Source organism: Nelumbo nucifera, chromosome 3, assembly GCF_055504915.1.
Source record: "Nelumbo nucifera cultivar China Antique chromosome 3, China Antique-T2T, whole genome shotgun sequence".
Classification (NCBI taxonomy): Eukaryota; Viridiplantae; Streptophyta; class Magnoliopsida; order Proteales; family Nelumbonaceae; genus Nelumbo; species Nelumbo nucifera.
Genome location: NC_142651.1, coordinates 63058223 through 63070419, shown reverse-complemented (window position 1 = coordinate 63070419; position 12197 = coordinate 63058223). Strand labels below are relative to the sequence as shown.

The following is a 12197-nucleotide window of genomic DNA, read 5'->3' as shown; positions in this document are numbered from 1 at the left end:
CGAGATTGAAAGGTTAGCTTCATTCTAAGTATGGGTTAGGATAAAGACACAAGATATCAATTACCATTTTTCCTCCATGAGATATAATTGCATATCAACTTTGCAGCAAGTTATGAGACTGAATCATCTGGAATATATAAATTAGACAACAAACAAAACAAATAGGACCTTGGCCTCGTTATTCTAGCTTAACCAATGATGGTTTTAAAGCAAGCTTGTTAAGAGCAGCATTGGTCCTTTCCTCATTGATTGTTTTATAGTTGTCATAGAAGTCCAATATCTCCATAGAGATGTTCTTTACCTGCAGAATACCATGGTAGTCCATATTTGAGGGATGCCAGAATGTCAGAAAATGAACAAGTGCACTACCATTCTTTTTTTTTTATTGTTAATCATCATCATCACTAAGTGCACTACCACTCTGGGGAATACAAGTATAAACTTAACATTCACATAAGTGGATGGTACAAGAAAAACTAATGAAGTACAAAAAAAAAATAATAATAAATAAATAATGAAGTACAAATGTGTACAAAATTATAGCCTCAGAGTATTTGTTTGACATTCTATGGCATTCTATCAAAACGAGAGTATTTGTATGGCATTCCTCCACCTCTTCCTACATGAGAATTGGTACTAATAAGACATGGATAGGGTACTGTAAGAGATCGCATGATAAAATCTTAGAGAGGAAAGTGGTGATTTCAGGAAGTATCTCCATTGAGGAAGCGGCTAAAAAACATGTAGAGTTCAGCAAAAGCCTGGGTCTGTTTTTCTGGGGTGGAGAGGAATTTGCTAGGAAGGCCTTTGAAAAATTTGAGAGGAAGAAGAGAGAAGAAACCCTGAAGGAGAAGGAAAACAGAGGTGGAGGTGGAATGAAGACGTCAACTGTCAGGAGGAGGTTTTTGAAGGGGAAGATTAGGGCCTTGGTACCAATAGGATTGCTGTTGCTCGTGTAGAAATCCTCTTTTTTATTTTAAAGTCTTGTAGTTGGTGGAGTTTCTGAGTCAGTAGTCATGTTTTCTCTGGGGTGATATCTTATCACCTTCCTTATTGTTAAACAACATAAAATCGCTCTGATACCATGTCAACTAACATAAAACATAAAATGAAATAGCAAACCACGGAGAAAAGATAAGAAGAAATAGAGAGAACACCAAGATTTAATGTGGTTCATCTTGGTAGCCTACATCCACGGGAGGAGAGGAAAAATATCCACTATGAGAACAAGAAATACATGATTTCACTCTCACACTCTCTCTTCTCTCACTATTCTCACTCCTCCTCACTCACTCTTCCTTAAACCCTAATCTCATACAACCACTAGCTTAAATAAGCAACAAACCGAAATATATCAGAATTACACAGAAGCCCCTTTTTTCCCAGAAATGCATATAGGTTGCCACAATTTATCAATATTACAAATATACCCAAATACAACCAAATATAATATTTCTCTCAACACACTCCCTCAAACATAGTGTTTTAAAAGTGCAAGGGTCAATTTGCACCTGAGGCACAATTCGCAAGGCGCAAGGTGAGGTGCACGCCTTCTTAAGAAAGGCGCAAAACTACAAAAAAATCTAAAAAATAAAAAAAGTCAGAAAATTTAAAAAAAATGAAAAAAAATCAAAAGATATTAAACATAATGTTAATAAAAAATATAAACATAAATTTTAAAATAAATGTTTTAAAAAACCAATTATCTAAAATTAAAATAGATAAAAATAACATGTAAAGCATATTCAAATGAAGATTTAAAAATAAAAGCAAACATATAAAGCATTTTCAAGCATGTAAAACCTACAATCTCATTTTTTCCTTATTTGCATTGCTTCAAATTGCTAATGTGACGTAAAACATATTGCATTCTTGATTCTATGAGTCGCCTTTGTGCCACGCCCCTCGAGGCAAGCCTTAGGGGGTTCTTAGAGCTTCGACATGTGAGAAATAAGAATTTCAAACCCTAACATAGACTTGTTCAGGCTTGCCTCGAGGGGCGTGGTCAGGGGTTTGGGGCCGGAGCCCCCAGCCTAGCCGTTAGACTCAAAGAAAGGCAAAAGGCACAAAATTTTAAAAAGGTGCATGCCTAGGTTGAAGCACAAAGCGCATCAGGCGCACCAGGTGTGTGCCTTTTGAAAGGGGTGCACCTAGGACTTGGGTGAGGTGCATACCCCAAAATGCACCTCGCATGTGTGCCTAGGCGTGCCTCAGGCATGCCTTTTAAATCACTACTCAAACTCAAGGTGGGAAAACCGGCTTGAGTTTGCAAGGATGTTAAAGCAACCTTCATGGAAATAGGTTTACTATTGAAGCAGCAGTAGCCATGAACCTTGAGATGTTGAAGGAACCTCCGAAGCAATAGTTCACTGATGCACCAAGGGAGCTTCACACTTTCACCAAGAGAAAGTTGAAGGAACCTCGTATAAGAGTGCGAGGAGGTAGCCCCATCCTAGAGAAAGTTGAAATAGCCACCAGTGAAGTCCTCTACTTGGTTAGAATTTGGCCGGAGATCTTCACTTCAGCTCGAAGATGGAGACCAGACAATCTAGGAAAGGGAGAAGCTCACAAAAAAGGGAAACAAGGGTCAGAGATTTCAAGAACGTTGGTTCTGGAAGGAGAAAACTTCACCTATCAAGATGGTAGAAAAGATCGGTCCTACAGCCTTCTGCCGTCCCCAAGAGTATCGGCGGGAACAATACCAGTTCAAGAAGTCAGAGGAAGGTGCTCTTAGCAGAAGAAATGAGGGCCATCCGATCTCTTTGCCTTCGGACGAACAGGATGCTGAAGAAGGAATAGGGACTGAGGAAAGCTTTCAAATTTTGAAGTGTAGGGGGGGAGGAGGGATAGCTGTTGAAAAACTAAAAGAATTGATTAAAGTTTGTCTGACAGAGTTACAAATGGAACCTTCAGGCCGACAAGTGGAGAAAGGGGAATCAAGGAAGATTTTAGGGGAGAAAGGTCAGGCTTCAGTTGAGTTAGGGATGTAGGTAGGCGACACTTGGGCCCAAGAGAAAAATCCAACTACCCATTCGACCCGAAAGAGAGCTGAGAAATATGCCCTTGACCCGATAGAGTTAATGAGCGAGCCACGTGTGCTCAACTTCGAGCCTCCTAGTTTATACCCAGCTCTGTCTGATTCAAACCGGGCCAACCAAACACCAGTCTTAGCCATGGATCTCCGTTCTTTATCGGAAAACCCAATTGCCAACTAGATAGAGGTGGAGGGAAGAAGTTTGAGGGAGGGTGTTGGTTCTCCTTCTCTTATACATCGGGGACAGTCGTCAACTCCCCAGGTGGTTCCAATGGATCAGACGAAGAGTCTGAACCTCACCCTAGCAAGGCTAGATGAAGAAGTTTTGGAGGTGATACCGATTGCAGTTATGGTCAACTTAGAAGACAAAGGAAAGATGAGCGCTCCCTTGTTTTCGTAATCAAATCAAGGGGCTCCACACTGTTCCAATGGAATGTCAAGGGTGACGATGAATTCAATCTTACGAATGTCAAACAATATAGGTACGTTGGTTGAGTCCCTGCCACTTTCATCCTGGGTAACCTCGAAACTTTTGGGGTTGGGTAAATTTTTGGGGATTTCTTTGGAAGGTTTTGAAAGGGAAACAATCAAATATCCAGAAGTGGAATAGAGGACTCTGCTTGAAAGAGGAAAACTGGCGGCTAGAAAAGGAGGGGGGCTTCTTCGAAGAAAAACAGAGAATTGATGAGGTTGACCTGGGGGCTAAATGATAAGGCAGGTAGTAGTGGTGGGACCTCGAGGAGTCACAAATAGTAGCTTGGAGGAGGAGTGGATCTCTTTTCTTTTATCTTTTCCTTTGGAATTAAAAATTCTTTCTTGGAATGTAGGGGGTCTAGGGTCGGGAAGAAGAAGGTTGGTGGTGAGTGATGCTATTAAAAGATCGAATTCACAAATTGTGCTTTTGCAAGAAACTAAGCTGGAAGTTCCTGAAGGCAGGTGTAATTAGGAGTATTTGGGGGGAGGGCCAAGTTAAATGGAGGGCAAAATCAGCTACCGGAAGTGCTAGGGGCATATTGACTCTTTGGAATCCTATGGTCTATAAACTTATATCTTTTAAAGTTGACCTTCAGTAGCTGGATTAGAGTCTCTTCTGGGAGGAATTGGCTGTCATGAGAGGTTCTTTATCTTGTCCATCAGTAATTGGAGGGGTCTTCAACGCCACCTTATCTTCAGAGGAAAGAAATTCTGGAAATAGAAGGACAAGGGAGATGAGCTTGTTTGCTGAATTCATAAATAATTTTGAGCTTTTGGGCATTCCTTTAATAGGAGCTCAGTTTACCTGGAGAAACAATCAGGAGGTTCCTACTCTGGTTAGGCTGGACAGATTTCTTGTCTCTTCAAATTGGGAGGTCTTTCCGGATTTTAAACAGTTGTCCCTTCCTAGGCCTGTTTCAGATCATACACCAATTCAGCTAGTCTGTGGGGGCAGGGAAAAAGTAAAGACTCCTTTCAAGTTTGAGAATTCTTGGTTTGAAGAAGATGACTTTATCTCTCTCCTGAAGTTAGTGTGGTGTGAAGTCCTGGTGGAGGGTACTAGTTCTTATATTCTTGCGAAGAAAATGGGAGAAATTAAAGAAAAGGTCAAAAGCTGGAAGCTAGAGAACTTACTTGAAAACTATTTCAGATATTGATAGGGCAGAAGAGGAGGGTCTAATCTCTGAAGAGTTCAGACTGAAGAGGGTTCAGGCTAAGATAAACTTTGACAAGGGGACTGTGAAAGAAGAAATTAAATGGAGACAAAGAGCCAAGGTAACTTGGTTAAGGCTAGGAGAAAGAAATTCTCATTTCTTTCATAAAATGGCAAATGCTCGAGTGAGAGCTTCTTCAATCAGCAAGCTGGAATGGGAGGATAGAGTTGGGGAATCAGTAGCTGGAATCAAATCAGTAGCCACCTCTTTCTACAAGAATCTTTACAAGGAAACTTGGGTCAAGAGACCTTTTCCTTTGGAGATAGCCTTCAAGCAACTAAGTTCATATCAGAATCAGCTTATTGAGAGGCCTTTTTCAGAAGAAGAAATTAAGTCAGAAATCTGGAGTTTGGATGGTCACAAATCTCCTGGGCCGGATGGACTGTCTAACTTGTTTTCATCAAATGTCGGGACTTTGTAAAGTCTGATTTGTTGAAGGTTTTCCAGGACTTCCATAGTAATGCATCCTTGCAAAGAAGTCTTAACACCATCTTCATTTCATTGATCCCAAAATTGGAAGGGGCTACAAATCTTAGGGATTTTAGACTCATCAGCCTTTTGAATGGTTTCTATAAAATTCTTGCAAAAGTGCTGGCTGCAAGCATGAAACAGGTGTTAAGTAGTGTAATCTCAAAAAATCAGTTTGCTTTTGTCCCGGGGAAACAAATGCTTGACTCTGTCCTTGTAGCAAATGAGCTAATTGATTCAAGATTAAGGGAGGGTTCTCTGGGCCTTGTAGTTAAGCTGGATATAGAAAAAGCATATAACCATGTAAACTGGAGGTGTCTGGATTGTGTGCTAGAGAAAATGAACTTTGATCAGAAATGGAGGAATTGGACCAAAGTATGTGTTTCCTCTCCCAAATTCTCAGTGTTGATTAATGGTCAGTCTGCAGGGTTTTTTTTTAAGTTCTAGGGGCCTTAGGCAGGGGGACCCTCTATCCCCTTTGCTCTTCATTTGCATAACAGAACTCCTGTCCCAATTCACCCTTAAGGCAGCAGCTAATGGTCTGTGGGAAGGTTTTGCTATAGCCCCGGAAGCGGAAAAAGTCAATTTATTGCAGTTTGCTGATGATACTTTCTGTTTCCTTGATGCCTCAACTGATCAGTTGGAGTTATTACTTGGAATTCTTTGCTGGTTTGAAGTAGTCTCAGGTCATAAAGTAAATCTTCATAAAAGCAAAATCATTCCACTGGACCCTGTTCCAAATCTGGAAACCTATGCAAGGTTGATGGCTTGCCAGGTGGAATTCCTTCCAGTGAAGTACCTAGGCCTTCCCCTAGGAAAGTGTTCTTCTGCTATCTGGGATCCAATCACTGAGAGAGTGGGAAAAACACTGGCCTCTTGGAAGGCTAAGTATTTGCCTATAGGAGGGAGAGTGACCCTTATCAAAAGTACACTGGCCAACCTCCCTACCTACTTCATGTCCCTTTTTCCCATTCCAACTAAAATAGCGAAGAAGCTTGAGAATTTGCAGCAAAATTCTCTGGAGAGGATGGGAAGAAGAGAGCAAAATGCATCTTGTGAATTGGGACCAAGTATGTTTGCCTAAAGCTGAGGGGGGTCTGGGCCTAAGAAGGTTGAAGGTGGTAAATTCAGCTATGTTGTGTAAATGGTGTTGGAGGTTTGCTTCAGAAAGATTCTCTTGGTGGAGGTCTTAATTGCCTCAAAATATGGGGTGGATTGGGGAAATTGGAAGTCTCAGGATCCATTCCCAAACTGGGGTTGTTAAGGTGGGAAGTGGTGGTAGGCTGAAATTTTGGAAAGATCCCTGGTGTTTGGACAGATCTTTAGCAGAGGCTTTTCCCCTTTACCAATGTGCAGCTAACCAGGAAATATCAGTGGCGGATTCCTATGTTTTGTCTAACAATATAGTGGTATGGAATCCTCAATTTAGAAGAGATCTGTTCGATTGGGAAATAGATGGGGTACTGCAGCTATTGCAGATATTACAGGAGCAGTCCATAGATATTAATAGTGAAGATGAATGGAGTTGATCCTGAAGTAGGGATGGCTGATTCTCAGTCAAATCCCTTACTTCTAAACTCAGTAGAACAGGGGTTACTAACTTTCCCTGCCATCAAGTGTGGAATTCTAGTTCTCCCTCGAAGTCTAACTTCCTTGTGTGGACAATGGTGCTGAACAAATGCCTCTCAAGAATCAATCTGGATAGAAGGGGTCTTCATCTCCCTTCTCTGTTGTGTGGTTTGTGTGGTCTATTGCCTGAATCCACAGACCATCTGTGTATCCATTTCCCTATCTCTTCCAGAGTTTGGTTTCATTTTATAGGGGCTGTTGGTCTTTGTTGGGTCATGCCAAATTCAGTTAAAGATCTGCTGCTTTGCTGGGATATTCAAGGCCTGAAGAAAAAGGAAAATTAATATGGAGAACCATTCCTGCAGCTGTGATTTGGGTAATCTGGTCAGAAAGGAACAGAAGAGTCTTTAGCAACAAATCAAAGAGCACTGAGGAGATTGTGCAGCAGGTGGTCAGCAAGTTGATTTCTTGGGTGTCTGTAGACCCTGATGTTATTAGGGAAGTGGAAAAGATTGCAAAGGAGGTAGAGGCTGAATTCAAATGGGTCAATAGGAGCACAAACGGGCTAGCTTATTATCTTGCCAAACAAGGGGCACTGAGGCAACAATTGTTTTGGGCTGCGCTGTAAAGTGGGACAGAAATATACTAGTCTGGGAGCATTATTCCCATCTACAAGCTGTAAAACTTTATTTTAAACTTATTTTAAATAAAACTCTCTTTTGCTGATCAAAAAAAATAAAAAAAATAAAAACTGGTTTTCACAAGAACTCTCTGGTTGCCTTTAAAGATTACTACCTGCACAACCAGCCCCTTGTACCACAGTAGTCATCACACCACAGCAATAAATTCCAAGAGAACATTGATATCATAAGAGGATGGCATATAATGAGAGTCATCAAGGACTGAAGCTTGGGACATCATTAAATTATAGAGAAGTTATCATGGAAGATGGCTGTTGGGTGGTGGTGCCCTGGATCACATAAAATATACTGGGACCATGGCTATTCAGGAATGTAGTAAGGGAGATAAAGAACTTGGTAGAAGAGGCAAGCCAAATTGTTGTAAATCAACATTCTTTTACACTAAACCAATAAAATGTGAATCACTTATAAAAAAAACATGCCATGGTGTCTTTCTCATGGTAATACAAATAAAGAAATTGAAAATTCAGATCTGAAGGAAGACATACCACATTCATGTCAACACGAAGTTCTTCAAACCATGCAGTGGTGTCTTTCTCTTTGAGTACACTTGCTATGTATATGCAAGCTAAAGCAATCATGTACGGTGGGTAGATAAGAATGAGATCCATCTTATAGGTGTCATTGACAAGACCCCTGTGCAATTAAAAACAATTAATTAGATCATAATGGATTTTCTTAACACCACAACTGTATTTACCAACATTTTTACAAATGTCCCAATTTTGGAAAGCATAACACACTCATCAAGGTAAGACAGAGTAGGTGCAAAGCAACAGCTTTGAAAAAAATAAATAGAATATTCCTTTTATTGGAGTAAAATATATTCAGAAGAGGTTGTCTAGTAAAAAAGAGAAGGATAAAAAGAAAAACATATACATCAACATATAAAATTAAAAAAAAAAAAAGAAACAACCACAAATTGTTTTCACAGTTTGCTCATTTTAAAAATCCTCTAATAACCAGCCGACACACTAATAGATAGTCGATAATTGTGAATTACAATTAAAAGAAATAGAAAACTATTTGAAGACAAAGCTTGAGGAAGAGACCAAGTTACTGTGATTTGTTGAAAAAGAATCATGGATTGGATTCTCATTCTACTGGAATTTGAAGGAATTTCCAATGAATCAATTGGAAGTGGTTTTTGGTCTTCATTTGACTTAGAAACCAAGGAATTAATGTCTTTGTTTTTTATTGTCTGGATTATTTCTTTAAATTTTGGGCTGTTAGCTTGGTGATTTCTCATTACCCTCTTCGATGTAATCCTTTTTTTTCTTTGTTTTTGATAATTATAATATTTCTTCTTTTATTAATAAAAGTTCTTTTTTATTTTATTATTAAAAAACACATATAAAGAAGCATAATATTATTCTCAATCCTGCCATTCCCCTATCTTATACAGCAATATAATGGGCCTCACATGGACTTATTTCCCTAATCTAAAGACTCCTAATCACTCTCAAACTCATACATCCTTATATTTGGATCTATAAGGGGGTATCTACTGGTTTTGCCCCCAATAGACCTGTTTGTTCTAGCAAATCAAGAACATACTTCCTTTGTGAGAGAGATATTCCCCACTTTGACCTTGCTACTTCTATGCCCAAAAAATACTTCAAGTGCCCCAAGTCCGTAGTTTGAAACTGTTTCTGTAAATGTTTCAACTCTTCAATACCCTATTGATCACTTCCAATAATAATATTATCATCAATATTAACTGCCGAAACAATCTTCACCCAAGCAGTATCCATACTAACACGGAGTGATCAACACTACATTTTTCATCCTGAACTATTGTACAATGCTACTAAATCTTCCAAACCAGGCTCTTGGATAATTACACAAACCGAAGCCATCTTAGCTATGGGTGAGAAGGTATTATTAGTATAGTGAACTCCATAAGTCTGCATATACCATTTTTCCACCAAACATGCCTCATACCTCTCTACATTGCCATCTGCTTGGTGTTTCATGGTATAAACCCATCAACAACCAACCACTTTCTTCCTTGGAAGAAGAGAAGTAAGGTCCCAAGTGTAGTTAGACTTAAGAGCGTGAATTTTGTCATCCATTGCCTTCTTACATTCTGGTCACAGAAGAGCATCATGAACCGACTTGGGAATAGTCACAAATGAAAGCAAAGATACAAAGTTCTGATATGAAGGAGACAAATGAGTAAAGGAAACATAGCGAGAAATAGGGTGTTCAGTGCAAGCATGTTTACCTTTATGAAGAGCAATAGGAAGGTCTAAGTTGACTCAGCTGAAGAAAAGTAAGGAACATTCTCAAGAAATGACACATCTAGAAGCACAAAGGAATGGCAAAGAGTAGGACAATAACACTTATATCCCTTCTAGGTCCTAGAATATCCCAAAAATACACATTTAAGAGCAAAAAAATCCAACTTATCCAACTCCAGACCCAAATGATGAACAAAACATGCATAGCCAAATACCCAACGTGGCAAAGGAAATGAAGATTGAGAAGGAAAAACTGTAGGATCAATGAGGGCATACGATTAATGAGGAAGAAAGAAGTAAGAACAGCATCACTCCAGTATTTCTTAGGAACCGACATTTGGCTCAAAAGTGCTCGAGCAGTGTTAAGTAAATGTATGTTCTTCTGCTCAGCCACCCCATTTTGTTGTGGAGTAGAAGAGAAAGAGGACAGATATATAATGCCATGTGAGTCGAAAAAAGTATGAAAAGGACCCTAACATCTGAATGAATAAGTTCAAAAGGACTTGAGACTATTGTTTTCCCTTGAAACAAAGAAGACACGATGATGTTTACTAAGATAAGAGGCTTCACATAACAATTCATGGATAGACACTACTTTTGGAACAAGACTCTTGAGAGTAGGAAGTGACGGATGGCCCAACCAACAATGCCACTGTGACAATGTAGTAGAGGAATAAGGCATATTGCAAACCATCACCATCTAGATAGAACAATCCTCCAACTTCACACCCTCCACCAATCGTCTTCCCAGTCTTGAAATCTTGGAAGGCACAATAAGGAGGGAAGAATGAAATGGAACAATTCAAGGTTTTTATTAATTTACTAACTAACATTAGACCAAAAGGAAATTTAGGAACCTATAACATAGAGGGTAAAGTCAAATCCAAATGTAAGGTTACATTACCAGTACCTGAAACAATAGATAGTACCATCAGCCATGAAGAGATTAATGCCCTACATAAAAAACACTTGCGAACTGGTTGATCTTCCTAAAAGGAAGGATCCTGTTGGGAGTAAGTTGGTTTTGACAGTCAAACACATAGCTGGTGGGTCCATTGAGAGATATAAGGTACAACAAAAGGCTGCTTCACACAAACGTTTAATGTTGATTATTTTTCAAGACCTTTGCACCTGTTGCAAAGATGAACTGCATATGAGTTTTATTATCAATGTCAACAAATATGGGATGGCATCTTCATTGACTTGATGCAAAAAATGCCTTCTTGAGTGAGGACTAATGGGCTAAAGTAGTCACCAAGAGCTTGGTTTGGCCAATTCAACAAAGTTGTTTTGCAAATGGCATTTAAACAGTTTTAATCAAACCATACAATGTTTGTGAAGGGGGAAGGGAAGAAACTATATTGTTATCATAGGTGACTCGGAAACAGAGATATAGAAATTTAAGCAGTTTCTTGCTTCATGGTTTGTAGTTAAAGATTTAGGTCCCCTTAAATATTTCCTATGGGTTGAAGTTGCAACTTGTAAGGTCCAAGAAGAACATCTTCATTTCCCAATGGAAATATATCATAGATCTCTTACAGGATAGAAGGAAACTTGGGTTCAAACCAACCAACACTCCTATTGAACTTAATCACAGGCGAGGAGATACAGTAGTGGATGTAAGACAGTTCCAAGGACTTGTAGGGCAATTAATGTACCTCTCTATAACTCAGCCAGATATTGAATATGTTGTTAGGGTTCTCAGTCAACATATGCATGGCCTGAAAACCTCACATGTCATAGCTACTGAGAGGGTTCTGAGGTATTTAAAGAAGCATCCCGGCATTGTATGCTAACAATGGGCACTTGAAGGTTGAAGTGTACACAGATGCAGATTGGGCATGTTTTGTGAATGATAGAAGGTCAACCTCTGGGTAATGCATATTTGCGGTAACATGGAGAAGTAAGAGAAGTAAGAAGCAATCAGCGGTGGCTTGCTCAAGTGCAGAGGATAAGTATCGTGCAATGGAACATGGGGTAACTACCTAAGATGCTATAGGTGAAGAACATTCTCCTCGAATGAGGAATTCCTGTGGCTGAGCCTATGGCCATATATTGAAGTGATAAGGCTTCTAAAAGCATTACTAACAACCCTATTCTTCATGACAAAACAAAGCATGTTTTAGTAGATAAGCACTTTATCAAAGAGAAGTTGGAAATGAGTGACATTTGTCCTCCTTCCACAAGTCAGTTAGCCAATATCCTTACAAAAGGAATCCCTGCTCCTCATCATGTTAAACTTTATAACAAGTTGGAAATGTATGTGTGTTGTGTGTGTGTGTGTGTGTTATACATATTGTTGTTGGTACTGTTCTTAAACTATCAGTGGGTCGATTTATTGACTTTTCTCTGTTAAGTTGTAAGTAGGGGTACTTTTGTAATTTTCCTTTTGCTTAAACACCCTAATATACAAGTCAGTAAGGGCACCGCCCCTGACATCTTTTGCCAATTATTCTCTTCTTTTCTTCTACTGTTTCTCTCCTCTTCCTTCTCT

General features: G+C 39.4%; 1 protein-coding gene across 2 annotated transcripts in view; it reads right to left on the bottom strand.

Annotated features, from left to right (window-relative positions):
* LOC104609440 (cyclin-C1-1-like) overlaps positions 1–12197 on the bottom strand; it is a 40623-nt gene continuing 28426 nt past the window's right edge. Inside the window, exons 8-9 of one of the 2 annotated variants that reach the window (XM_010275765.3) lie at positions 7949–8096; positions 1–301 (exon numbers count right to left, since the gene is read on the bottom strand). In XM_010275765.3, coding sequence (XP_010274067.1) covers positions 179–301; positions 7949–8096 — 271 coding nt within the window. In that variant the 3' untranslated portion in view covers positions 1–178. Of the gene's footprint in view, positions 302–1435; positions 1584–7948; positions 8097–12197 lie in introns of those variants that run through there. The other variant, XM_088901514.1, reaches the window with a different exon arrangement.